The sequence below is a fragment of the Pollachius pollachius genome, assembly GCF_949987615.1.
Source record: "Pollachius pollachius genome assembly, chromosome: 15".
In the NCBI taxonomy this organism is placed as follows: domain Eukaryota; kingdom Metazoa; phylum Chordata; class Actinopteri; order Gadiformes; family Gadidae; genus Pollachius; species Pollachius pollachius.
In genome coordinates, this window is record NC_136948.1 from 9,960,861 (window position 1) to 9,987,804 (window position 26,944).

At 43.6% G+C, this 26,944-nt stretch overlaps 2 protein-coding genes across 5 annotated transcripts; one reads left to right on the plus strand and one right to left on the minus strand.

Moving 5' to 3' along the window:
- The first annotated feature begins 207 nt into the window (after window positions 1–207).
- Window positions 208–9,413, plus strand: dglucy (D-glutamate cyclase). 3 transcript variants are annotated; one of them, XM_079751822.1, is made up of 15 exons: window positions 208–244; window positions 634–716; window positions 2,542–2,695; window positions 3,412–3,498; window positions 3,896–4,058; window positions 4,338–4,488; window positions 4,844–4,966; window positions 5,419–5,610; window positions 5,922–6,039; window positions 6,210–6,352; window positions 6,742–6,841; window positions 7,066–7,214; window positions 7,360–7,479; window positions 7,861–8,015; window positions 8,499–9,413. In XM_079751822.1, the coding sequence occupies exons 2-15, from the start codon at window positions 641–643 to the stop codon at window positions 8,661–8,663; spliced, it is 1,896 nt and encodes a 631-aa protein (XP_079607948.1). In that variant the 5' UTR covers window positions 208–244; window positions 634–640; the 3' UTR covers window positions 8,664–9,413. The 3 variants fall into 3 exon arrangements, 2 of the variants coding, with proteins under 2 accessions (XP_079607948.1, XP_079607947.1); XM_079751821.1 differs by having other exon boundaries at window positions 239–333; XR_013812445.1 differs by lacking the exon at window positions 8,499–9,413 and having other exon boundaries at window positions 239–333; window positions 7,066–7,231; window positions 7,861–8,002.
- Window positions 9,414–10,381: 968 nt separating this feature from the next.
- LOC307087331 (serine/threonine-protein phosphatase 2A 56 kDa regulatory subunit gamma isoform) lies at window positions 10,382–26,944 on the minus strand. 2 transcript variants are annotated; one of them, XM_079752866.1, is made up of 14 exons: window positions 26,783–26,944; window positions 21,257–21,456; window positions 20,104–20,214; window positions 19,683–19,775; window positions 19,443–19,573; window positions 19,038–19,097; window positions 18,749–18,857; window positions 17,231–17,284; window positions 16,963–17,133; window positions 16,025–16,152; window positions 15,743–15,844; window positions 14,652–14,724; window positions 14,285–14,366; window positions 10,382–13,476 (listed from the first exon to the last, which is right to left on the minus strand). In XM_079752866.1, the coding sequence occupies exons 1-13, from the start codon at window positions 26,874–26,876 to the stop codon at window positions 14,301–14,303; spliced, it is 1,392 nt and encodes a 463-aa protein (XP_079608992.1). In that variant the 5' UTR covers window positions 26,877–26,944; the 3' UTR covers window positions 10,382–13,476; window positions 14,285–14,300. The 2 variants fall into 2 exon arrangements, with proteins under 2 accessions (XP_079608992.1, XP_079608991.1); XM_079752865.1 differs by having other exon boundaries at window positions 14,285–14,401.

Below are 26,944 nucleotides of genomic sequence, written 5' to 3' on the forward strand. Positions count from 1 at the left end.
GAGTTTATGTGTTTGCAAGCCTAGGTCATAGCATATATTTACTCAATATAAATCTGATGATCTGAAAGAGAAATGTGTTAGAAAAATGCAAGATTCAGTACTGATTCAGGACGTATTTTTGGTTGAATTGTTGATTCACTGTTGCGATGATCGCTGTCTTTCTCGCGAGATAATGTGTATTCACGCAACAGGAAATCAAATGGGTTTGTTTTCGTCGCCCTGTCAAACGGTTCGCACTGTTCAGGTGAGTCATGTTGCTGTGTGCTTATGCTGCGTTCAGGGACACTTTTTAGCCCGTAAATTACGACCTGGAGCTTGGAGTACAGCGATCTGGTACGAGTTCACGGCTACTGATTTAATTTTGTTGAGTTTCGACTATTAGCCTAAAGGGTAACTTTCGTTTAAGTTTAGATATCAAGCTTCCCCATAATGCCCTCCACAATATGCTCAACTCAACGTCCATTTTCTTTGACGACTTTTTTTTTGACGACTTTGAGTTGCTTTAACAAGGAGATTTTGAAACAAACTATGAGGTGTGTGTGTGTGTGTGTGTGTGTGTGTGTGTGTGTGTGTGTGTGTGTGTGTGTGTGTGTGTGTGTGTGTGTGTGTGTGTGTGTGTGTTTGTGTATGAAGGTGAACTATGCTGACCGCTGCCCGAGTTGCTAGAAGATCCGTGGTGTTCCTACGAAGCATCACTACGTCTCACGTCGATTTAGGTGTGTATTTTCCATCATACTCATATTCACAAGAACACAGTTGTGTCCCATCGACCTATTTAGAATTTGTGGTTAAATATCCTCTTACCATCAAATACATTTATTAAGGAACTTAATAAAAACTCATAATGACCCTATCCTACGTGTTTGGGCCTTTTAATATTTCAGCACTGTTCATTTTACTTTGCTGTACAAAATCCTTGGGAGTAAACAAATAAATCTGACACGGAGTTAAAGTATAATTTAGCTAATAACTATGTTTTGGTTTTTAAAAGCTTCTTTGGAATCATGAAGTGCATGGTAATCAGCTCTTCTTTCAACGTTGTGAGAGTGCTCATCCCTCTTTGGGCTATTCTACAGAGTAGATCCTAATCATACATTATGGTTCCTCTTTACCCCTGGGGCCCTCTTGGCACAAAGCTGTATGCTATCCAGTTAGGTACTCTGATTTAGATTCAGATGAACACAAAGGAAACATTCATTTTTTGCAGATACTCAAATGCTTCTGAGAGAAATCAAGGCCTATAATCATCATTGCACCAACCACAAATGTAAGTGCTGCACGGCAAAGCAGCCACATATCAGAGAGCCTACAGCGACAGATCTCACCCTTCTAACAAATGGTTGAAGCTTTGTTGCCTTGCAGGCAAAGAGTTGATACAACAGAAGAAGTGTCTCCCTTTGTCGCCTGTTGGCACAAGTCAATTGTTTGTCTATTTGTTTATCTTTGTGTGTCTATTGTCTATTGATGTAATAAGTGATTACACAGTGGCCATGTTTGTACTTGGCCACTACTGTCTATTCAAAGAAAAAACAAAACCTGGAATATATCATTCTAAATGAAAGGTGATGTTCGCAATGTTTTTTAATGGTAGGGTACAATGTCAATAGGAAAAGATGTCAATTGAATAAAATTACCCTCTATTTGCCCTCTATCTATATGTTACTAGTTATTGGCAGTTTTGGGTACAAGGTGACAATCTCCAAGAAATTAGTGAGAAGGCATTTATTTTACATTTTGATAGTGGGCAGGGACTTGCTCAAACAGAGCCTTTGGTTAATCAGTCTAGCAGTTACCTGTTAACCAGAGTCATCAACACACCAGAACATTAGCAAACCAGATATAAGACACAGAGTCCAGCTAGGTTACATAATCTAAAGTCTGGAGCATACAAACTCCAAGCTTATTTAAACCGTGCTGCGTATTTGTTTCGGCCAATCATGTTGCTTGAGGCAGGGATCTGTAAGCATGCAATTGGCTATTAACAGCCAACACAAACTCAGGTAGCATTAGTGAACTGTTAAAAGGTGTTGGTAAATATTACAATTCAACACCGTTGAGCCTGGCCACTGTAGAAAAACACTTCCCCTCTGAAAACTTCCTTCACACATTTTTTGTTTATCTTAAGTAAAATATTTCTGTAATGAAACAGGGAAAAAACATCCCTCTGCCCCTTTTAGTTTTTGGTTTCCTGCCAAAAAAAGTGCTGCTCTAACATAGAAGGACGGCTAAATCTGAGATTACATATTATGTAGCCTACCTCAGGTTTGGCTCAATGCTTATGAAGTATTCTAACTGAAATGCTTCAAGACCTTGGGGTGAGGGGCCAAGTTGCTTGAGAAAGAAACCAGAGCACTGGTTTAGCCAAGCACACACAAGTGAAGTCACAAAGTGGTTTGTGCTAGACAAACTATTAACGTCATTGCTGTAACTCGTCCAATTTAAAGATTTTACAGTATAGGCACCATCCCTGTTTTGCATTGTTTACATAGTATAATATACTAAGTAAACAATACTTATTGGTTTATCAATGTATTTCCCTAGGACGCCAGCAGGCTACGGTGGTCATCCTGCCCAGTGCTCTGGCAAATGACTTCAAAGCATTCTGCTCAAGGAACCCCGCCGCCTTGTCACTGCTTTATCGCAGCCAACCAGGAGAGACCTCTTGCCTTCCACTAGCCTCCAATGTTGACATACGGTAATGTACACAGATCATAAAATGATCAGTGATTGTCAGCCGAACCAATCGTATGAACGATACACATTCAGATATACTGGCACATACTTATGTGTGTGTGGATGATGGCTGGTTAAAGCAGCCTCACCTAGCTCCGAGTCACACTGATTGGACTCTGGGGCTGGGTGAGTAATCAATGTGCACAGGTTGAACCAGGCCTCACCACACACACTCAGGAAGCATGTTTCACCTACTTTCTGTATCATTACACTCAACCCTCGACAATCAGCTGGTTTGCAGCGTCTGCACCATGCGTCCACTGAAAAGCGTGGGGTTTGGGCATATGTCAGGAATTGGGCAATTTGATGTACTTGGGAAACGTAGTGAAGTTCCTCTGAACACAACACATGTTACGTTTCAAGGGCAATTGCATTTACTTTCATCAATTATGATATTGTTTTTTTTTTATAATTGCAACACAGCTCTTGTTTATAAATAAATATTAATATTGCAATTGGATATTTTGGTGTCTGCGTTCATGTATTTACCATGAGTGACCTATATGCTGCCATAATTCCCTTTGAATAGACACATAACCAAACATTTTTGATTTTGCCTCTTAAATATTTAATGTACATTAAATCAATCAATAACCATACAATATGTTTTTCCACACGTCACTCACTCTTTCTTTCTTATTTTTGTTGATTCATTTTCATTGTCTCCCAAATGTGCAGGAACTATATTTCCCAGTACTGTGTGTTTGAGAATGGCCGACTGCAGAAGACTGTTCCCAGTCTGAAAGGTTTGGGTGATGATTCAAGGTAACCAGTGACAGGACGAGAGACGGTATCAACAGCCAACTAATGGGGCAGACTGTGTCAGTGCAGTAGGCCAGAGCTCAGTCAAACCTAGCTAGGAGGTACAATCTGTATTTGAAGTCTCAAAGTTTCAGTCTCCAAGTGCTTCACAACTGCATATTCAGATTGGATATCAGCACACGTCTGACCTTACCTTTTAGCCATATTATAAAAGGTAGAAGGTTGATATGGTGTCAATGATCAATCAAGTGAATGTAGTTTAAAATTTCTCAGCACCCCTGTTATTGAACCCCCACTCTGAACATTCTGCTTGGATACATTGGTGGAACCACTATAGTCAGTCTGAACTGTGCCATTGGGCTGATGGTCTCACCGTGCCTATTGTCTCCTGGTCCCCCAGAGCTGGCGCAGACACTGGGGTGGTGCTGTCAGAGGGGCTGGGGGCCTGCTGGCCAGACATGGTGTTCTTCTACCTGGGGAGCAGCTTTGGTTTTGAGGCCCGTCTCAGAGAAGCAGGAGTTCCTGACAGGAATGTGGAGCAAGGCAAGAACGGCATGTACAAGGTATGGGCAAAATAAAATAATCAAAATGAATGAATGAATGAATGGGTACTTCTATGAATAGATTTTAAGATTAATCATTATTTCATCTTAATAATTTGGTTTCATAAAGATGAAAGCACAAAATAAGATACAAAAGGTTGTGTGATTGAACCTCTTTTCTGTGCTGTTGCTACAGGTCAAATTTTATTCAGACACTGTGTGTGTACGTGGCTATATATGCGTGTGTGTGTGCTTGTGCTTATGTGTGTCGTGCTTTTTGCTTGTGTTTTTTTTACAAAGACTGCAGTCCCCTGTGTTCCAGTGGGAGGGTTTAACTGCCCCCTAGTGGTCACCATGCGTCCGGTTCCTGCTGACATGGTGACCACTGCTGCCAAAATAACACACCTCAACCCATACGCACACGGAGCTCCTATACACATAGGAGACCCAGGTACACACCTTAACTAGCAGGGTGGATTTATTGTACCGTCTTTATTATGTTATGTTATGTTTACGGACGTGACTGATGTCTCGGGGCCAGGAGTCAGACCCGATACAGTAGCCACTGCCAAGGCAACTGAGAAACAACTAACCGAAGGGGGTTCACTTTGAGAGATAATCGCCCCACAATACGAGTATATTTTGATGATATACTTTATCTTTTTGTAACGAGGGCATCGGGTTTAATGGCTGACAGATTTTTTCTACAGAATGCTGGAGTATAAATGTGTTCACATAAAATTATATGAAAACAATTATTCGGATCTAGGTAGTACCCAGTATAGCCTTTTATAGTGTGTTTGTAGCTCTCTTAGGCATACGTGACCTGTCCCAGCCAGACTATGGGGGCCCAGTAGAGCGCCACGCTGGTGATGTGCCAGTCTTCTGGGCCTGTGGAGTCACCGCCGTAGAAGCAATACGAAACAGCAGTGAGTCAAGCATGCTGTCTCCTAACCTGCATCACATGCCTGAACAAGGAAGCTTTTTTACAATTTGGTTGTAGGTCATTAATCTACTTTATGCTCTGGTTTAAGCCTAATAGGATTTTTTTTTGTCAATTTATTTCTTCCATATTTGCAACTCATTAAAAATATCTGAGAGATATAAAGGTATTTTCTTTTATTCATGGTTAAGTGCTATGGTACCTGAGATTTTTTTATGTTTCCAAAATAAATTCAACAAAGTGGAATATTTCTTTGCCTTGTGAAGCTATTTTCACATTAAGTATTAATAAGACAAGGTTTTGCCTTCGGCAAAAAGGCAAACAAATGTCAGAGTAGCTCCAAGTTGTCCATTCAATGTGGGCTGACCTCCAGCCTGGTAACTGCTATCACCCTCATGATCACTGTCTTCTTTGTCCATTTTTCTCATCTTGTTCCAGAACCTCCTCTGGCCTTCAGCCACTCTCCAGGCAGTATGTTCCTGACAGATATCCCAGACACCCCCCTTCCAACATCCCAGCTGAGCCCGTGCTGCTTCCTGATCTCCCAGGATCCCTTGCTGTACAGCCTGGCTTCAGAGGGGGCTGTGGGGAAGATAAGGCAGCTGGAGAAGGTGATTGGAGAAGACCCAGGTACAGTGAAACATGGAAACATTTTCATCCATAAATTATTATTTTGAATGAATTTCATGATGAATATGTTTGTTCATATATCTACCGTATCTACTGTATCGGTTGCTTGTATTTACTTACCTAGTACCCAAAACAATGGGTGCCAATAACATCTAACTAATGCAATGAGTGCGTTTAACCCACAGGGTGCTATTTGAGTCCATATTTACAATGTAACTCACGTTTCAAACTTTTTTTTAAACGTGTATGTAAGAATGTAAATTGTACGTAAACAGAGGGGTGTGTTTGCATCGCGCTGGTTCTATCCACAGGTAATCGCGGCATCAAGGCTCTTTTTGTGCAGGATGAACTTTTGCGTTCCTGTCTTGCCCTTTCCCACTCTACCTCTGTTGCCATAACAACCGGTTTCCCCACACACTACATGCACAGGTATTTACACTCAATCATAATTGCAATGTCTCTCTTTCAAATGCGACTCGAAGATAAACTTGTTTCCACCTCAGCCCACTTTGAGTGGAGTCTAATTGATAAAGCATACACATTGTTATTCATGTTACTCCTGCTCCTGTTGATCCCCCCCCCCCCCCCCCCCCCCCCAGCCCACCTGATGAGACAGACGGCCCACCGGGGGCCCTCGCCATGGCAACCATGTTGATTGCCCTTGGCAAACAGGTCACCATGGTAACAGACAAGAGAGCTGTGCAGCTGAACCAGGAGCTGTTGGAGGAAGCTGTGAGGACAGGTGGGGATACTGCATCACAGAGACCCCCTCCCACCTACCAACCCTGAACACCGCTCCATCCATTCATGGCTGGAAGGTTGCCAAAGCATTAGTTTCTAGTTTATTTCACTACTCACCTGAGGGTGTGTGTGTGTGTGTGTGTGTGTGTGTGTGTGTGTGTGTGTGTTTTTCAGTATTAAGTAAGGCTTTGTAATGCAGTAAAGTTGCATGCTATCACTGTGTTGCAGTGGGGTCTGTACTGTCAGTAAAAATATATTGTCCATAAAAAGTACTTTTACATTCTGACCAGCAGACCCGCGTTTTTGGGTTACAATATTGAAAATGAAATTAACAAATGAATTTGAATCTATAATACAGCCATGTGACCCATCCCCCAACTGCCTTTTTAGGTGTTTTGAAAACCACAATCCCATTGGTCACTTTTGAAGACAGTGGGCCCGACTCTGCCCTCCACTTCCTGTGTCATGAAGGAGACCCCACAAAGCCCAGGTCGGACACATTCACACCAGACACATCCACCAGCATGAACGACTCAGAAAGGGCCCACTATGTCCAACATGGACCCTTTTGGCCGAGGCGTCATCGTAGGACCAACACAAGTGATGTCCTACGATGACACAGACCCACAATGAGTGTTCTGATTGACACCTGTGTTTGTCCAATGACGACGCCCCTTGGGAAAAGAGTCTATGGTGGGTTGTTTTGATGAGCAGGTTTGACCACTTGGTGGCGATAGAGCGCAGCGGTCGGGCAGCAGATGGAAACTACTACAACATGAGGGGGGCCAACATCAAGCATCTGGTGGACCCCATCGACGACCTGTTTGTAGCCGCCGCGGACCTACCGGGAATCACTACTATAGGTAGCCTGATTAAGAAAGTGTGTAAGGTGAACCCTCCATGTTTTTAGACTTCAATTTACATAGTATATGATAATGATATCACAATGTGCCACCGTCTTGTCTTTCTGTCCGTCCGTCCCTCCGCCTCTCTCTCTCGCTCTCGTAGGAATTGGTGATGGTGGTAATGAGTTGGGGATGGGCAAGGTCAAGGAGAAGGTGAAGGCCCTGATGCCCAATGGGAGCCTGGTAGCGTGTGATGTGGCAGCTGACTACGCAATTACGGCTGGTACGTTCATACGTTATGAATGTAAACCACAACTCCAGGAATCACCTCTTTAACAAGCTGATGATGTCATGAAGCTTTGATCATATTGTCATGGCCTGCCCGCGTTATTTCACCTCTATTCTCTGCACACAAAGAGAACTTGTACTTGAAGCACAGCCCAGTATCCTGCCATGGCACTTATATTCAGACTCAGTATACATGGTTTAACACCGGACACTAACTCACTTTAATCCCACCTCAAACACAGTTTTCCCCTTTCGTCACATTTCCGTAGTAAATACTTGTGCTGTCCTCTACCATCTTGGATGACGTTGAGGAGATCCATTGGCCAGTGACACAGCTGACCACCGTGTGTGCTCTTGTGGTTCTGCCCTCCTCCAGGAGTGTCCAACTGGGGGGGGTACGCGGTGGCCTGCGCCCTGTACCTCCTCTACACCTGCCCCACCCACCAGCGTTACCTACGCAGAGGAACCGAACCAGCAACTTCCCCCGGGCTGATGGACAACCTGCTCACCTCCCTGCCCTCTGTGGACAAAGTGAGAACAAACAGCTGGGCTTACAAAAGTAGTCAGTGTTTATCCTGTGATGATCTGAGGTTCAGAGCGCTGGAAGGTCCTCTTTCACTGGGACTTTGATGTACTCCAGTAGAAGTGAGAGCACTCGTATAAGAAAAAAAACAACTTTAGTATAAATTAAGTCACTTCAAAAGTACTTTAAGAATTCTGTAGATTTTTATTTATTTTTTGGACGAGTGACTTGAGCGGTTGTTTGATGCCTAACCGATCATAGCCCTCAGGTTAATTCAGTGTTACGACAGGTGATGTCATTTGATTCGCCTGTTGAGTGAGATGGGTCGGCTCTTTAACTAAATGCCTCTTAATATTTTTTTTGATACTATAACACTAAAAAGGCTACTTGATGACGGTCCACTGAGTAGTACAGTTGTAAGAGAGTTCCTTTCAGCCCGGCCCATTGATCACATGGCCACATGTGACCCCGTCGTCTCCCTCTCTCTCCAGGAGGAGGCAGTGTTGTCCAGCCTGGTGCGGTTGGGAGTGCGTAGCGGCGGGACTGGTAACTTAGCCATGGAGGTGGACGCTCTGCCCTTTCACCCAACACACTCTGACCTCGTCAGCAGGCTTGTGGCGCTCACGCTAGACTCAGGCACCACCGGCGTGCCCTGAACGCCTCCCAACATCCTCAAGCAGCAACAAGTATGTTTAAAGGCAATGGCATGTTTTGAATATATTCTGAGGCACCTCCCCGGTTCTTCAACAGTCATTGTCTCACGTTTTCTGATTGAAAATGATACCTCTACTTCTTTGAAAATGACTGAAGGAAACCGCTTTCTTGGTTTATCCAGAACCTGAGCTCAATATGCGATCAGGTTTCAGTCAACTGTCCCCTACTTTAAATCAGAAGTAGTCTTGTCTTCAATGTTAATGATTGTTTAACACTGTTTTATCATTTTGACTGTTAGTATCAGCCAGTCTCTTAATTCAACATCGTTTCGTAATGTTGGACAAGACATTTGGCATTTATAATAGTTAAACGTTATTAAGACCTGTTCAAAATGAGGGTCCTAGAAATTAGATCGTAGGAATGAGGTCCTGAATCTTAACCCTATATCGCAGGAAGATTAGACCTGGCTTGGTCCTTGAAATCCTGTGCCAAGTTTTCTTATTGAATTAATTTAATTTGCATGTTAATGGGTCAGTTTAGCTCAGAAGGTTAGTAGTTTGATTCCCGGCTCCTCCTAGCTGATAGTCGAGGTGTCCCTGAGCAAGACACCTAACTGACTGCTGCCGACCAGCTGGCTGTTGCCTTGCATGGGTGACTCCGCCATCGGTTTGTGACTGTGTGTATGAACCGTTGTAAGTTGTTTCGATAGGTCTGCTAAATGCCTTCAATGTAACTGTAATAAAGAAAAAGAATTTACACAAAAAAAGTGTAACAAGATTCCTAGAATATGATATATTACTGACCTAATACTGTATTGATCTCAAAATGATGTATAGTATTGTAGATAGAAAAAAAAAAATGCATTAGCAAATGAAACAATACACATTGAGTAGGTTATTTTCAAGAAAGGGGACATACCAGTCTTCTGTGTTCCTTAATCACCTAGCGGCCATCTTGGTTCAACACTAGGCCGGGGGGAGGGAACATTTGGCTTTCAAGGCCCATTGTGGACTGTTCCTCATAGTTGGTCACATTTTAAAAATGTGGATATCGCTGAGATGAACAATGGCTGAAAACATTTGGGATTATGTTAGTACATAAGAAAAGAAAATATATAACAAGTCTAGTCGTTTTAACATGTTTTAATGCCGAAATATTACATATTCTAATTCTACTTTTAACACACCTACTGTGTCATTGGAAGTACTAAGCGCCCCTTAGTGTTTAAATCAAGTATTACGTTGACAAACAATGACGCAAGTAAAGCCAAACTGTAGACTGGGTATCCCCGCCCATTCTGCACAAGTGTCTGGAGAAGACCAATACATTTCTTTCTGCTTCTGATACGTTTTTGCGGGAGCCAATCACCAAGCTGGCTTTTCCGCTTGCCACCCTATTGGCTGGTTTAACACAGTGCGACAGGAAAGCGACTACAAGCAGCCAATCGCGTACAGAGTCAGTTGAACTAGGCCCGTTGATCACGCCTCTTGTGCTGAAGAAAATGACAGCAGCTTCTCTAGACCAACGTGCAATCTACTATTGAGCTTGGTCTGGCAGTAGCCAGACTAGCCAAACTGATGTATGGTTGAAAATATAAAATCAAATACTCTTATTCTGTATGGTTGTACACCGCTAGAGACAGGGTCAGAGCACAATGGGGACCAACATTTGTCAGTTACTCCAATTGGGGAAAACAAAAAACGTCCAGGTTTGAACGGAAAATATATATATTTATTTCAGAACATTTTCTAATGTTTCAAAAAGTACAGCCAATAAAGGAAAGGTGTGCCATGTCGACATCTTTTACTTGCTAGTGAGGTTTTATTCTGTACAGAGGGACAATTTGTACAAAATTAATCTAGATATACAACACTACATAAACAAAGTAAATCATATATACAATATTAAATGAAGCCATATACAGGTCACATACAAAAGGACACTTGTTAATCTATAGTAGTTTGAAATTATTTTAAAACTAGAGGGTTAGGAGCTGCAAAATCAATCGTTTTTTCAACACAACATATGGTTCTCAAACGCACCCTTCAAACATCTCTTCCAGCAAGCTTAATTTCATTAACTAAATGAGAAAATAATTTGATGAAAGTCCTTTTCTCCAGGGCGAGAAGGGACATGTTAACATGATCATTTAAAAATGTACATCTCTTTAAATACAGTATCCATACAGACAGTATCCCAAGGTGCACTGCCAGCAAACTACTCAGCATCTGGCATTCGCACCAGCATCTCTCAGCATTTGTCTTTTTCTATTCTTATTTGCCAAATCTCACATCCAAGAATTTGCAAACGCCAGGAACAAGACATAAAAGAAATAAAAAATCATTACGATGAAAGAACTAGCCAAAAAGGCCTTCAATTCAAACAACGGCAGTGATTTTGATGAAGTGGGTAGCAGAATAAAAAAAACTAGCTTAACTACAAAGTAACAAACCAGGGAAGTGAGACTGCAGGTCTGGAGTTCAGCGTTGCTACCAGGAGAATCCTGACATGGGAATGGTACAGAATTGTTCACTAATTTCAGAATGTAGACGCCATTCTAACGTGTGGGTTTTCTATTCACCCATAAAACATCTCTATCGCTGCAAACCCATTCAATAGTATTTGGTCTAGAGGATTTCCTATGAGGACAAAAGAAAGCAAGAAAGAAAAAAGTTTTTCCATGGACATTCATGTCCATTATGTCATATTTCATATACAGGCAAACGCATCCAAACACATAACAAAGTGTCCTCTTAAACCACTGATACACAAACATGGCTGGATGACACAGATCCAAGTGAATGAAAGGCCCACCGAGCCGATCTGACGCCACCACACTCCTAGCGTGGCGCTTTCAGCTGGAATTTATTAAAAAAGGGTTTTCTGCAGGAGGGGAGAGGCGTTCTCTTCCCAACGCGGTGGGAACCTTCAGAACGTGTGTTATTAGCAGAGAAGTTTTATATGAAAGGCGTGAAGTGCCTCCAAAAAGGCACTTCGACGTCATGAAAAGAAAGGTCCTCTTGGGGGGCTAGAATGTTCTGGAACATGTTTGGGGGGGAGGGGCTAGAACGTTCTGGAACAGGTTTGGGGGGGAGGGGCTAGAATGTTCTGGAACATGTTTGGGGGGGAGGGGCTAGAACGTTCTGGAACAGGTTTGGGGTGGGAGGGGCTAGAACGTTCTGGAACAGGTTTGGGGTGGGAGGGGCTAGAACTTTCTGGAACAGGTTTGGGGTGGGAGGGGCTAGAACTTTCTGGAACAGGTTTGGGGTGGGAGGGGCTAGAACTTTCTGGAACAGGTATTGGGGGAGAGGGGCCACAACGTTCTGGAATAGTTTTTTTTTTTGGGGGGGGGACAAGAAAGTTCTAGAACAGGTTGGGGGGGGGGCTGGAACATTGTGGAATAGGTTGGGGGGGGGGACTGGAACGTTCTGGACCAGGTTGGGGGGGGAAGGGATTGAAACAGGTTGGCGCAGTCTGGCAAAAAACGGATTTAAGCTCTTCCCAAATAACAGTATTGTATTTGGGTGACAAATGGCATTTAATCATATGTTCAACATCATAGAAGACTTAGGAACACAGAACTAAAAACAATTTAAAGCAAGAAAAACATTTTGGGCTCACTGGCTTTCAACTAAACACATTTATACCCAGGAGCTGCTGTTTCAGCCAATCAGAAGAAACAGAAAAGGGAATATTCTGCTAGAGACAGCGCTGTCCCAGAAGTTTAGATTGTCGTGTTTCATTCCTCTTTAAATATTGCTAACTCATAAGTACCAGGTTGAAACGGTCACTTTCTCCATATGCTGTTCTATGAAAGTTTGGTTGGCCAATAAAAGGAAAAGGACTCATTCACCGGGACAGCAGACAGAAGAACAGAAACTACAGAACGGTATATGGCACGAACCAAGAAGACCAGTAGAGACTCGTTGTCCATGGGACCACATTCACCTGGCCATCTCCCGGGACCCGAGGCGCCAGACGGGTCTTGGGGGTGTGTGTCTAGGGTCCGGGGTCTGGGGTCTGACGACCTAGAAAAGCTTGTGCTGAAACAACGACAAAGAAAGAAATAAAGGCAAGAGGCGTCGTGTGACCCCGGCCGCGTCGTGCGACCGGGCGTTTCTGTTGGGGCATGGCCCAGGTAAAACACGTCGTAACCATGGAAACTAAGAATGAAAACATCATTCTTGGCACCGACTGACGTCGCTGGGATCGAGAAAAGAAGGAAAAAGTAAAATAATCCACAAAAAGGACAGATTGGTCTTCAAGTTGCTGAATTGATCCCGAAGACGGAAAAATAAAGTACGCCCAAAAATAAAATAATATATAATAATATAATAAAAAGTGTCCGGAAGGAAGAAGAACCCAGTCCCCCCTACCCAGTCCCATTTTGTTTTTAGCAAACTTGTTATTTGCTAGCGAGTGACTGCAGGCTCCTGGTGGCAGCAGACAGACGCGGTGTGCTGAAGTTAACCATGACAGGCTGAGGAGGTCCGAGGCCCCCAGGAAGAGGAGAACTGAGCCAGCCTGCCCCGAGTCCTACTTGGCCAATCAGAGCCAACATGACTTGGGGAGGGGGGGGGGGGGGCACATTGGGGTGGCTTGCTGTGCGGTTTGAGGCTCAGAGGCTGACCGGGCGCCTTGGTGGGGGGAGGGGCATGACGTTATGGGGTGGGGGGGGACCTAGAGTCGGTCGTGGGAGGTCAACATGTCTTCGCCTCGGCGGGGGGAGTCCAAGGCTTTCGTGGTGTAGATGTCCTGAGGCAACTCAGACCTGCGGCTCACCAGTGGGCCCTCTGTCCGCTGGGCTCGCTGTAGCTGTGGAGGTCAGGGTCAGCAGGGTCAGCAGGGTCAGGGTCAACAGGGTCAGGGTCAACAGAGTCAGGGTCAACAGGGTCAGGGTCAGCAGGGGTGGGGTCAGCAGGGTCAGGGTCAACAGGGGTGGGGTCAGCAGGGTCAGCAGGGTCAGGGTCAACAGGGGTGGGGTCAGCAGGGTCAGGGTCAACAGGGTCAGGGTCAACAGGGTTAGGGTCAACAGGGTTAGGGTCAACGGGGTTAGGGTCAGGGTCAACAGAGTCAGGGTCAACAGGGTTAGGGTCAACGGGGTTAGGGTCAGGGTCAACAGAGTCAGGGTCAACAGGGTTAGGGTCAACGGGGTTAGGGTCAGGGTCAACAGGGTCAGGGTCAACAGGGGTCAGGGTCAACAGGGGTCAGGGTCAACAGAGTCAGGGTCAACAGAGTCAGGGTCAACAGGGTTAGGGTCAGGGTCAACAGGGTCAGGTCAACAGGGGTCAGGGTCAACAGGGTTAGGGTCAGAAGGGGTCAACAGCCTTAAAAATTGTTGACAGTTTCTTTCCCAATTTCCACAACTTTTTAAAATCAAACACAAACAGCCCTGCTTTATTAGTCGCAGTATTAATGGTCAAAAAGAAGATCAAAACATTATGTTGGACCAAGATGAAAGCCATTTGCAATGATAACGGCCCAAACCATCCTGTGCCAATCACAGACGTACCAAACAGTGAGAAACGGGAGTTTCAACACATGCACCCGTCTTTACTTGAGCTACGAGCATGTCAAGCTTTGAGAGAAGAGAGGTGGTAAGAGAGGGAAAGAAGCCAGTTACCTGAGTGGCGCCTTCCTCAACTGTCTTTCTTCACCGCTGAACATCTTCTATCGACGGAGCCTCCGTCTCCATTGCTACAGGACTACAGCGGGCAGGGGAAGGAACACACACAAGGAACTGGGTTGAAAGAAATGACGGGAAAAAGACATTCAGCAGCATGCAAAGAACGAATAGAATCTAAATGTTATTTAGTTTTTCAATCTTAAATCGGCTTGATTAATTTAATGTTGATAAAATAAATAGATATTTTTATATATAACGTGTTCAGCTTAGGATTTAAATCAAAAAGACTTGTGACCATTTTATGTCAGGCCAAGGTCATATTCTTCACTAAAGCTAAGCATACAGGCACACACACACGGCTGACCTGTGGGTTTGATTTGGCAAGGTTCTCAATCCTGATCCAAGCCTCTTCCCGCTCTTTCGACTTGGCCTTCTCTCTGTGTATCAACAAATGTCACAATGCATCAACTTCACATGTCACCACGAATCAACCTTGTGATTATATAACAGCGTTGGCTGGAGGCAAAACAAAGAAACAACTTGGAGGAAATACTAACAGTAGGCTACACCAATTATTAGGGGTGGGAATCTCTTGGCACCTCACGATTCGATTCTTAAACGATTATTGATGCATCTCGAAGCAATTTCTTTTTAATGTACATTTCCATGCGTGATTTTCAAAAAAATATCTATACATCCAAATTTGCTACTCAGAGTCTGCGAATCACTTCCTACTTTTGTGATGATCATTAAAGAGATCAACAGTTTGATTACCTTATCTAATATTTGATCAGAGAAAAAGCTTTTGTCACAAACATGACTTTCTATGAACAATGCAATAATCAATGCAGCTTGCATTACAACACACAATGGAAGTAGGTAAAAAATAAACAGATTTAGTTTTCTTTTCTTTTACTTCTAATCTTTCTTTTCTATGAAGAAAAGTCTGCTCTTACTCAATTATAAGAATAAGAACTTGTTCGTCGTTCTTGTGTCTGGCTGTGAGTTTGAGTGCATGCTATGCGTAGGCTGAATCGCAATCGCGTCCAGACAAATCAGAATGGCCAATACAAATTGAAGATAAATTAAATAATTTTAAAACTACTCATATTATCCCTCTGTCGAACAGAATGTTACAGGAGGCGAACAAATTTGATCTAATCTTTTTTTCTCGATTATTAACTTATCTGAATCGAGACGGAATCGATCTACACAGAATCGCGATGCATCGAAGAATCGATTATTTTTCCCACCCCTACCAATTATCCAAACTAAATCATCTTGCTGTGTTGTCGAGTAACAAATAACGTTTTTCCGATCTAGATAGGGATATGTGACCCAGGTTTGGCCCAGGTGAATACAAGTTATCCCTTTGGATTAAGTGACATGAGACGCCATCAGAGTCCTCATCAGGCTGATCATGGAAGCAGCCCTACCACTGGCCAGGAGACCTACTTGTTTTTCTCCGCTCTGAACTGCTGGGTGCAGTCGTCGAACAGCTTCTGGTTCATCTCCATGAAGAGCTTCAGCGCGTTGTAGATCAACCCATGGATAGTTCTGGAACACAACGCAGGGTTAGAGTCCTGGAGCACATGAGCACAGGGTTAGTTAGTCTTGGAGAACATGCCCACAGGATTAGGCTTGGATAGTCCTCACGCAAATTAAAGTGACATTAATCCTGGATCACAACGCTGAATAACCAATGTTCTCTAAAGCTAGATATCAGCCGGTTCTCACTTGTTCCAGTGGGTCTTGGAGTTGCGGTACAGCGCGGGGAACATGATGGGCAGGATCTTTGCGGCGTTGTCGCTGATGAGACTCATGATGTACTCGTTGTTCCAGTAGTACAGCGCCCTCTCCGCCACCTGCCAGAGAAACACAGGATTACAGGAGGATCCATCCACAGATATAGCAGCAGGTCACATTCTATTGATGTCCCTCTCTGACAGCTGCTGTGTCAGTGGGCCAGTAGCCCCCCCCCCCCACTAGAATCAAGGCTTTCAAGAAATGTAAATACCAATGCTGCCAAAAATTCACATGAATTACATAAGTCCACCCGTCTTTGACACTTCCAACCCCTCATTAGACCAGTCCACTGACACGAGCACCGAAGAACTACGACGGATCCGTAGGCCATCACAGAACGTACCCCTAACCCAGTTGTGCTAGATCACGGAAAATTCCTAATCCCGATTATCTTTGTCAATATTGAAATCCCGATTATTCAAACGATTATTTTTGAGTTTGAAAACATGCTGCATTTATTCATAATTTCTCTCCAAAAAAACACTTTAATGAGTGTTGAGAATTTAAAGTAGAAATTGTCCAAATCGGAAATAATGTACAAACATGTACCCAGCTTTTTAATAAATAAAATAAATATTAAAAAATACTAAAATAAAATAAAACATTTCAACTCGATTATATTAGTTTGGAGATCGTTTGACCCAAAAATCAGGATCACAATCAAAATTTGATTAATTGCACAACCTGTGTGGCCTATTGATTATTACCCAATCAGGTTTTCATCGTATTCATTCTGGTCATTGTTTTCAGACACAACCTCTCTTGTCTCTGTGGGTTATGTTACATCTCTAACCCACCACAGAACGTACCCCTAACAAATCACAGAAGGTACCCCTAACCCTATCCCTAAGCCCCGGCTGACGGTTTACCTGAAAGTGCGGACTGGACACGCACTTGGCCAGCTGGCGGAAGAGGGACTCCTGGACCTTGACGAACTCAGAGGGCTCGATCACGTCTAGGATCTCCTCCAGCTCGTTCAGGAACATCACCTCCTTAGGACTGTGCGTTTTGGGCCAGTACTTCAGCAGGGCCATCACCACCTGTCAGGAACCAGACGTTACGGTCCATTATAAATCAGGAGGGTTCGATTAAGAGAGTGGAGAAGTACAACAAATGAGGTGAATGTGTCCAACGTACCGGTTCAGTGAGAGTGCTGTCTTTCTCCAGAAACTGTACCACACAGTAGGCCAGCTGCAACATAAACCCCATTAGGATCCTCCACAACATAACCCAAACAATAACCTTAACCCTAACCATTAGGATCCTCCACAACATAACCCAAACAATAACCTTAACCCTAACCATTAGGATCCTCCACAACATAACCCTAACAATAACCTTAACCCTAACCATTAGGATCCTCCACAACATAACTCTAACAATAACCTTAACCCTAACCATTAGGATCCTCCACAACATAACTCTAACAATAACCTTAACCCTAACCATTAGGATCCTCCACAACATAACCGTAACAATAACCTTAACCCTAACCATTAGGATCCTCAACAACATAACCCTAACAATAACCTTAACCCTAACCATTAGGATCCTCCACAACATAACCCTAACAATAACCTTTACCCTAACCATTAGGATCCTCCACAACATAACTCTAACAATAACCTTAACCCTAACCATTAGGATCCTCCACAACATAATCCAAACAATAACCTTAACCCTAACCATTAGGATCCTCCACAACATAACCCAAACAATAACCTTAACCCTAACCATTAGGATCCTCCACAACATAACCCTAACAATAACCTTAACCCTAACCATTAGGATCCTCCACAACATAACCCTAACAATAACCTTAACCCTAACCATTAGGATCCTCCACAACATAACTCTAACAATAACCTTAACCCTAACCATTAGGATCCTCCACAACATAACTCTAACAATAACCTTAACCCTAACCATTAGGATCCTCCACAACATAACCCTAACAATAACCTTAACCCTAACCATTAGGATCCTCAACAACATAACCCTAACAATAACCTTAACCCTAACCATTAGGATCCTCCACAACATAACCCTAACCATTAGAATACCTAACCTGTACGTTACAGAGTACAGGTTAGGGTTAAGGCTAGCCATACACGTTACAGAGTACATGTTAGGGTTAAGGCTAGCCCTACATGTTACAGAGTACATGTTAGGGTTAAGGTTAGCCCTACACGTTACAGAGTACAGGTTAGGGTTATGGCTAGCCCTACACGTTACAGAGTACATGTTAGGGTTAAGGCTAGCCCTACACGTTACAGAGTACAGGTTAGGGTTAAGGCTAGCCCTACACGTTACAGAGTACAGGTTAGGGTTAAGGCTAGCCCTACATGTTACAGAGTACAGGTTAGGGTTAAGGCTAGCCCTACACAATACAGAGTACATGTTAGGGTTAATGCTAGCCCTACACGTTACAGAGTACAGGTTAGGGTTAAGGCTAGCCCTACACGTTACAGAGTACATGTTAGGGTTAATGCTAGCCCTACACGTTACAGAGTAAAACCTCCTTCTGAAACTCATTTCTTTGACATTTTATATACCTTCATTGTAAATCCAAACACCTAACTCCTTATGCTAACCAATACTTCTTTAGCATATAAACATACATAACCTGTATGAAACAAGAACGGCGTGACAGACCTGCGGATGGTAGACACTGAGGGACTTCACTTTGTGCAGTGGCAATAGGACCTTCAGTAGGAAGATCTTGTGCTCTTCTTTTAGTGGCAGGGCAAAGCCATTGATTATGCTGGGGGAGGGGGGGGGGACACACAACGACAGGCAATTAGAAACTCATCACACTGAAAACAAATAACACTAAATAGGGTCAACTCAACAATTCCACATCCTGGAGAAATTCAGCGGATTGATCCGAAAAACGACAGCTGCATAACAAAGAAATATTCATATGAAAACAAAGATCACAAACCTTCCAAGTATTTCCAGTAGTTCGGCAATACCGTTATGATGCTCAGTCTCATAGATAAACCTGGAAATGTGCAGAAAATGCTTTTTTAGTTTTGAAATGAAAATGTATAGATTAAAAATGGTTTGCAGTGCGTGCATGTATTATTTAAAACATGTGGTCGAGAAGTCGAATAGGGCTCAATTATAGAAAACATCATGAATCCAAGTTAAACAGGACTTGCTGATACCGTTATTGAACTAAGCTAATAGGACTCACCTTTACAAAGTTTTTGATCTAAGCTAGTCCGACTCACCTATAGAAAATGTTATTATCTCAGCTAATGGTGCTCACCTGTAGAAAACTATTAATCTAAGCTAACCGGGCTCACCTATACAAAGTTATTGATCCAAGGTAAATAGGACTCACTTATAGAAAATGTTATTGATCTGTTTCCTTATGTAGGCCCGCAGCCCCAGGAACTTCCCATAGATGCGGTGGAGCGTGGTTTTCAGGAAGTCTCTCTCTCTGGGATCCTCGCTGTCGAATAGATCTAGAAGCTATGCCGTCCAACAGAAATATCCCACACCCGTTAGACTTCTAACGAGGTCACAAATCAAGGTCATAGCGAAGTGAAGAAGTGAAGAGAAAACAGTGTGGGCTGCTCACCTGCATCACAAACTTCTGGTCGATGTACTTCTTCGCTACGTTGGGCTGAAAGTCGGGAGACTCTAAAAACCTCAGGAAAAACTCATAGACAAGCTGGAAGACAAGAAGTTAAAATCAGACCATCCACTTCGAACCATAAACCAAGCAACAAGCCAGTTAGACTGAGAGGGTCGGAGTGGGAGGGGTCTATCAGAGGTTGGGAGGGTCTATCAGAGATGGAGAGGGTGGGAGGGGTCTATCAGAGATGGAAAGGGTGGGAGGAGTCTATCAGAGGGTGGGAGGGGTCTATCAGAGATGGAGAGTGTGGGAGGAGTCTATCAGAGGGTGGGAGGAGTCTATCAGAGGGTGGGAGGGGTCTATCAGAGGGTGGGAGGGGTCTATCAGAGGTTGGGAGTCGAGGGGTTCATCCGAGAGGCCCCACCTGGAGATGGGGCCAGGCTGCCTCCAGCGTTGGCTCATCCTCTTCTGGGTCGAACTCCGCCCCGGTGGGGTTCGAAGACGGAGGCAATGTTCTGAACATGTTCACCGCAAACTAGAAAAAAAAGATGCAAAAAGAGCAAAAAGATGAGGTAAAGTGAGATCAATAACGTCTGGAGCATTTTCTTTGAACACACAGCCAGCTGCTTTCGGCGCCAAAGGGAATTTATAAAACACAGAAAAAGCTTGTTATCCAACGCCACTAATATCCCATGACTGGTTATCAACATTCCCTTTTAGCGCTCCAAGGAGGTTTTATTGTTGCTGAAGCTGTTGATTTAGGGTTAACTGTTCTATTGATAACTAAACCATTCCTTAAAACTGGCCCTAATCTGCCATGTGTTGATTTGTGATTCCCAGAGAAATTATATTGAAACCTTCCCATCTCATTCAAAAACGAGCAAAGGGCAACTTTAAGGTTTGTGTTATTATTGTTGACATTTTTTTAAAATAAACTAAACCCTATCCCATTAAGCCACACCAGTTACCAGTTCAATAAACTAAACCCTATCCCATTAAGCCACATCAGTTACCAGTTCAATAAACTAAACCCTATCCCATTAAGCCACACCAGTTACCAGTTCAATAAACAAAACCCTATCCCATTAAGTTACACCAGTTACCAGTTCAATAAACAAAACCCTATCCCATTAAGCCACACCAGTTACCAGTTCAATAAACTAAACCCTATCCCATTAAGCCACACCAGTTACCAGTTCAATAAACTAAACCCTATCCCATTAAGCCACGTCAGTTACCAGTTCAATAAAATAAACCCTATCCCATTAAGCCACACCAGTTACCAGTTCAATAAACTAAACCCTATCCCATTAAGCCACATCAGTTACCAGTTCAATAAACTAAACCCTATCCCATTAAGCCACATCAGTTACCAGTTCCTCAGCAGCAGCTTCCACCCCAACACCACTACATCATCCAACACCACCCAACACTACACCCCACAGACCCGCTCCAACCAACACTATACCACACCACCTACCCCGCAAATCGATGAATGGCACAAACGGCGTGGTTCAAGAGGAGTTAGCATGATCCTACCCGCAGGTGCACGCTCGAGTCGCAATATCTGAACTCACCATGTGCACCACCTCCGGGTAGATGGGCTCCGTGATGACGTTGCGGTTGTGCGTGATGTACTCCACCATCTCGCTCAGCGCCGCGCGCTTCACTTCCTTCCATTTCAGGTCGCTCAGTGGGTCGGACAGGAAGTCGAAGAGGACGCAGCACTGCCGGAGCTTCTGGATGAACAGCTTCTCCTGCTCCGCCGGGGCTACGTCTGAAAACAAAAAACACAAAGCAGACACACTTTGAGGGACTGGAGGTTGTTTGACAAGTCTAACCTTATCACACGCATCATAACTTCTATGAAACAGGTTGCTTACAGTGTTTGTGTTCTCCACGTTGCCTGGAAGTGGAGCTAGAGGTTTGGACAAGCAAACGAGCAGTACGAGATGCCTATAAGCAGCACCAGAGTTTAGCAGACAGAGGGCGTAGGCATGAACTCCACTCTGCCTCTCATTGTCTAGTACTCTTCGTTGATAACTTGGACGAAACTTGGTGTACAAGCCTTATTTTGCATGCTGAACATTTTTGCCATTGGGACTCATATTGTCCATCAGGATAGATTTTGCTGTACACTGTACAGCATAATCGATTCTATTTTAAGATTATACGTCTTTCAGAAAATATCTCTGCACAAGTGATATTTGTGGAGATTTCCCCCCCCTCCCCCAAAAAAATAACCAATAGGAAAAATTGCCCAGATTTTGATTCTCATGATTAATCTACGTCTGATCTTAAATTTAGCAATGATTTTGAAAAAAATAAAAGTGACAGACCTATGGCAGATTTAAAATATGTTTATTTAGCAAAGAATATTCTAGCAACTTGTAGAAGTCAGATTCAGAAAGTAGCAGAAACTTGAGACACGCTCATCTGGGCACCTCCCTTAACATGGGAAAAAAGGTTTGGTGTCGATATCTCATCTTCCATGACATCACAGTGTCAATTACAGGAATTACTCTCAAGCATAATGCACCATTTCAACAGCAGGTGGCTAATAATCACATAAACGCCATCTACCACTAAACCAGTGTGTGTGCAAAAATTTGGAAAATATAATTTGATGCATTGGTTTGAAATTCTTTTATCCAAACCGAGGCCTCTCCCAACGCAGGGTGGGCCTTAAAGAGGTAGAGTTTGGATGGTGGATTTTGTATAGTTTAGAAACATGGTTAGGGATTATTTTGATACGTTTACTTCCGGTAAACCATAAGGCATTATATGCCCTTTAACCAGAACTACTGTATTGAAGTCTGCTCCTCCAGGTCTCTTTTACTCCTAGAAAGAGCCCATGATTCTCTTAAACAGGGCGGATCATATACACACTCAGGGCGAGTGTGTATATAGCTGGTCAGGTACTTTTATTTATCTAATTAGAACTGTGATTTTCATATTTAGCCAATTGGCTCATTGTAAGCTAAATATCGTTCTATTCAGCCTTACATTTGAGCTGTTGAAAGACTATTATCCACTTCTCCCCCTAAAAAAATTCTATAAAAACAGCAGCCTTCTATGAACTAAAAAGGTAGAAACTAAGTCCCACACTGAGTTAGGGTTAACTAACCCTTAATTGGGTTAGGGTGGGGTAAAACCCTTGTGCATGGCGAGAGGGGAAGGGTAGCAGGCTAACGTGTCAGAGCACAGGAAGCCTGTGGTATTGACAAGGCCTGTCAGCATCCACTCACTCTCACATTTTCTCTGTTGCTTGGCAACGGCCCAAGCCAGGTCCCTTTTTTTTAGATATCCCATCCCTGCTGGCCCACCCAGGCCCGCCTTTAGAAGGTCTTATAGAGTCATGTGAATGGATGAATGGATGAAGGCCCAGGCTGAAACCAATGTCCGGTTGCTATTATCAAAAGGAAGTATTTACCGGGGCAGTCTTTAATTATCAGCGGATGCTGTCATCCATTATACAGGCTGGTTGGATCGGCAGAGCTAAACATACATGCATAATATCACAATTTCAATGCAGGACAATTATACAACCTTAGATGTAATTTAAGAGTTGGTGAGTTTTATCGTCTCTCGCTTGTAAATTGGATCATCTGGGACTCATAGCGACGGCTGTAGTCTTTTCTCTAGAATTACATTTTCACTAGAAAAAATCTCCCTTATGACTACGAGGGAAAAAGGGAAATAGTTGAGTGTACCAATACAACAATATATTAAATGAAAAAGATAAAACATGAGAATGTTGCCTGTTTACAACACTTTCCATTATCCTGCCTGTCTGAAACTAGGGTCAGAAGTGGGAGACCACTAGGGAGAGCACAAGACCACCACATTACTACATACAACTGCAAACACACAATAGAGAGCTTTAAGGTAAGCAATTCACTAGAAGGTTCTCCCGTGCACACATGACACACCAGGCCTACAGTCTCACTATGTATAGAAGCATCTTTCACAGCCTCATCCGTACGGCGTGGGGCTTCATCCCAGCCCCCCACGGAGAACCTGGGGGCTCTGATGTCCATGATGCTATTCCCAGAACAGATCCACACCAGTGACCGTGTCCAGCGGATTAGGGTCCCAAGAACACAAGAAACGCTGCTAGGGTTAGGGTCCGGACACAAGAAACGCTGCTAGGGTTAGGGTCCGGACACAAGAAACACTGCTAGGGTAAGGGTCCCAAGAACACAAGAAACGCTGCTAGGGTTAGGGTCCCAAGAACACAAGAAACGCTGCTAGTGTTAGGGTCCCAAGAACACAAGAAACGCTGCTAGGGTTAGGGTCCCAAGAACACAAGAAACGCTGCTAGGGTTAGGGTCCCAAGAACACAAGAAACGCTGCTAGGGTTAGGGTCCGGACACAAGAAACACTGCCAGGATTAGGGTCACTCTGGACACAAGTAACGCTGCTAGGGTTAGGGTCCCAAGAACACAAGAAACGCTGCTAGGGTTAGGGTCCGGACACAAGAAACGATGCTAGGGTTAGGGCCCGGACACAAGAAACGCTGCTAGGGTTAGGGTCCGGACACAAGAAACGCTGCTAGGGTTTGGGTCCGGACTAGTGATCGACCGATTTTTACGTGTAACATAAATAGATTAATTCGCTAGTGGAAAACAACATAAACTAGGCATAACAGTTATGATAACACATACGTTTTGGATTCTAGCAGCAACGATTGGGATAGGATCAGGGTGATTAGTATTCAAGTTAATGACATTAGCCTAGGCTTACAGTTCTAGGCGTTTAAACATTTGTCCACTATATTCCCAGGAATATAGTCTGAGATCTACAGGTGCAGGGTCTAGAAACGTTCATTTCGAAACACATGCTTGTGCTATTTGAAATTACAACTTTGTAGTGAATTTAAAGTAAATGAAACATTTTAAGGTTTATTAACCTTATTTTGGATGCTTTATTATTCTAACAACATAACTCCTTGAACACCTAATACAGCCCTTTTGCGGTTTATATTTTAAGATTGAGAAATGTGGTCAACTGAAATCCTAATGTTCAGACATTACGTTTCTAGTTGAATTTCCTCCCTGTTGATGACGCGGAGAGACTTTGTTTTAGCAGTAGATCTTTAAAATTGAATGTGAATTTGACCACGCCTGTCTTGTGTCTCTACAGACAAAACAGAACCTCTGCAATGTATTATTGTGGATCTGTTAATGAACTTAAGGACCATAATAATGGAATGCATTCTATTTCACACTCCACCCAGTCCCTGCTCCCGTGACATAAGGGCCTGTGTGGTTATGAAGTTCCTTTACAGCCTAAAATACCCAACCGGCTTGTTGTGCAACAGATAAAGAGCCGGTGTTGTGCCAATACTGGTGCTAACCCCGGTGTGACTTCATTAATGTAGCAGGCCTCAGATTAGTCGCCTGTGTGTTTCTGTATAGGCTCCTGATAATAAACAAGGTCTTTGAATAATTGTAGTCCCATTGTGAACCACCTACTGTTTCATCTACACTACTCTGTGCATGAATGCAATTAGAATAACAACTTGAACTCAGCCAGCGGAGGGGATCATGTTTGTTCATCCACAAACTACAGGGAGTAGGATTTATCAATCAGAATCCTTTGAAATTACGTCTATATACAAACCTTACATAATTGCATGATCATATAACATTAATAAATAAATACAATGACAGGAGACTATACACAATAGGCCTCCATGATGCATAAAGTTTGGTTCTCTTTTAAGAGTCGCAATCAATGCACGGCGAAAACCCAGGGGGTACCCATTGGGGGGCAGAGATACTATGAAGAGACGGTGCACATTGAGGTGTAGAGGGACAATGTGCAGAGAGACTATGTGAAGACGAACGATTCACATTGAGGGGTAGATGGACCATGCCGGCTGCACATTGACATTGCAGTTACTGTTGAAGAATTGCATTAGAAAAACATGCAATATATGCTGTCTTGGGGTTGGCCTATATCATCATATCAGGGTCAAACATCTACAGTTCGTAGCATTGATGTTGGGGGGGGCTGAGTAGTTGAATTAAATTCAAGCCTGTGGTGCATGCTAGGATAATGCTTGGGTTTGATCGTACTCAGTTTTTTTTCAAGTGTGAGAAACCCACGTATTCACCACTTGTGAAATGTGGTAAACATGAACTAATTTGGTGTTGTTGTTGGTCGAATAGGGTGTCATCCAATGTAGTCCCCATTTGATTCCAATCGACAAGATGATCAATAAGTGCCTCAGTGCCTATGGCGTCGTCCAAGTTAGGCTGTACCAGAGTACAGTGTCCTCTTTGACTGGCCTCCCACAAATCAAACGCACAGCAGCCACATTCAATCTAGCTAGTACTGTCACAATATATATACACTGTACAATTGTAACTGTGAGCTACATCGAAAAATCATGGACTGGCTCCAATGCCAGCATTGTTCTGCGGGCACACTTCGACCAGGAATCGGCCTTATTGACCATTGTGAAATGGTTCTTTAATGGTCTGATGCCTTCGGATATAGCATGGGGCATTTAGCAGGTGCATGCCATCTAGAAAGTCAAACGGAAGAGTGCTGGACAGAAGAGGGCAGTCCACTACATTCTAAACCCCATGGTCAATGTGTTCTCAAATACACTGGAGTGTGTGACCGAGTCCTTCATCACAGAGAACAGTAACGGATGAGCGGGAGGAGAAGGAGACGCGACTCCTCGGCCCCAAGAGGGCGGTCAGCGATTAACGCACAACGTCATGTAAACAGAAGAAAGAACAGCAGATCGCAGGAGTACACATGAGAACCCAAGTGAAGCCCTTCCCTGGCTATGACCTCACTTCCTTTGACATCACTAGTGGGGGGATGGGCAGACAGTAACTAGCTAGTAAAACCAGCTCATTAATGGCGTTATCTAGTCTTATAGTCAAGCACACCGGGTTAGTAGATTAGCTTGCAATCAAATATAATAGCGAGGCAGAAACAACTGCAATTAGATTGACAGAAATAATAGTTTCTGTAACCAAACGTCTGATTGCTGACTAACCAAGCGGTAACCAATGGAGGGTAGCAGAGAAAACACACAGCTCTTCATATGCTAGGACATAGCAGGGAATAACCGAACATACCTCGAAAGTGCATCAGAGCCACCGGCTGAAAAGGCCCGTTGGAGTTAGGGGCGTCCACGACCATCCTGTCTGCTGGTTTATTGCATGTCAACATCTAAACTTCGACCAGGAAGGCGATCAACTCAGGGCGAGAGGCCAGCCTCCATTTTAGCACAAAAAGCA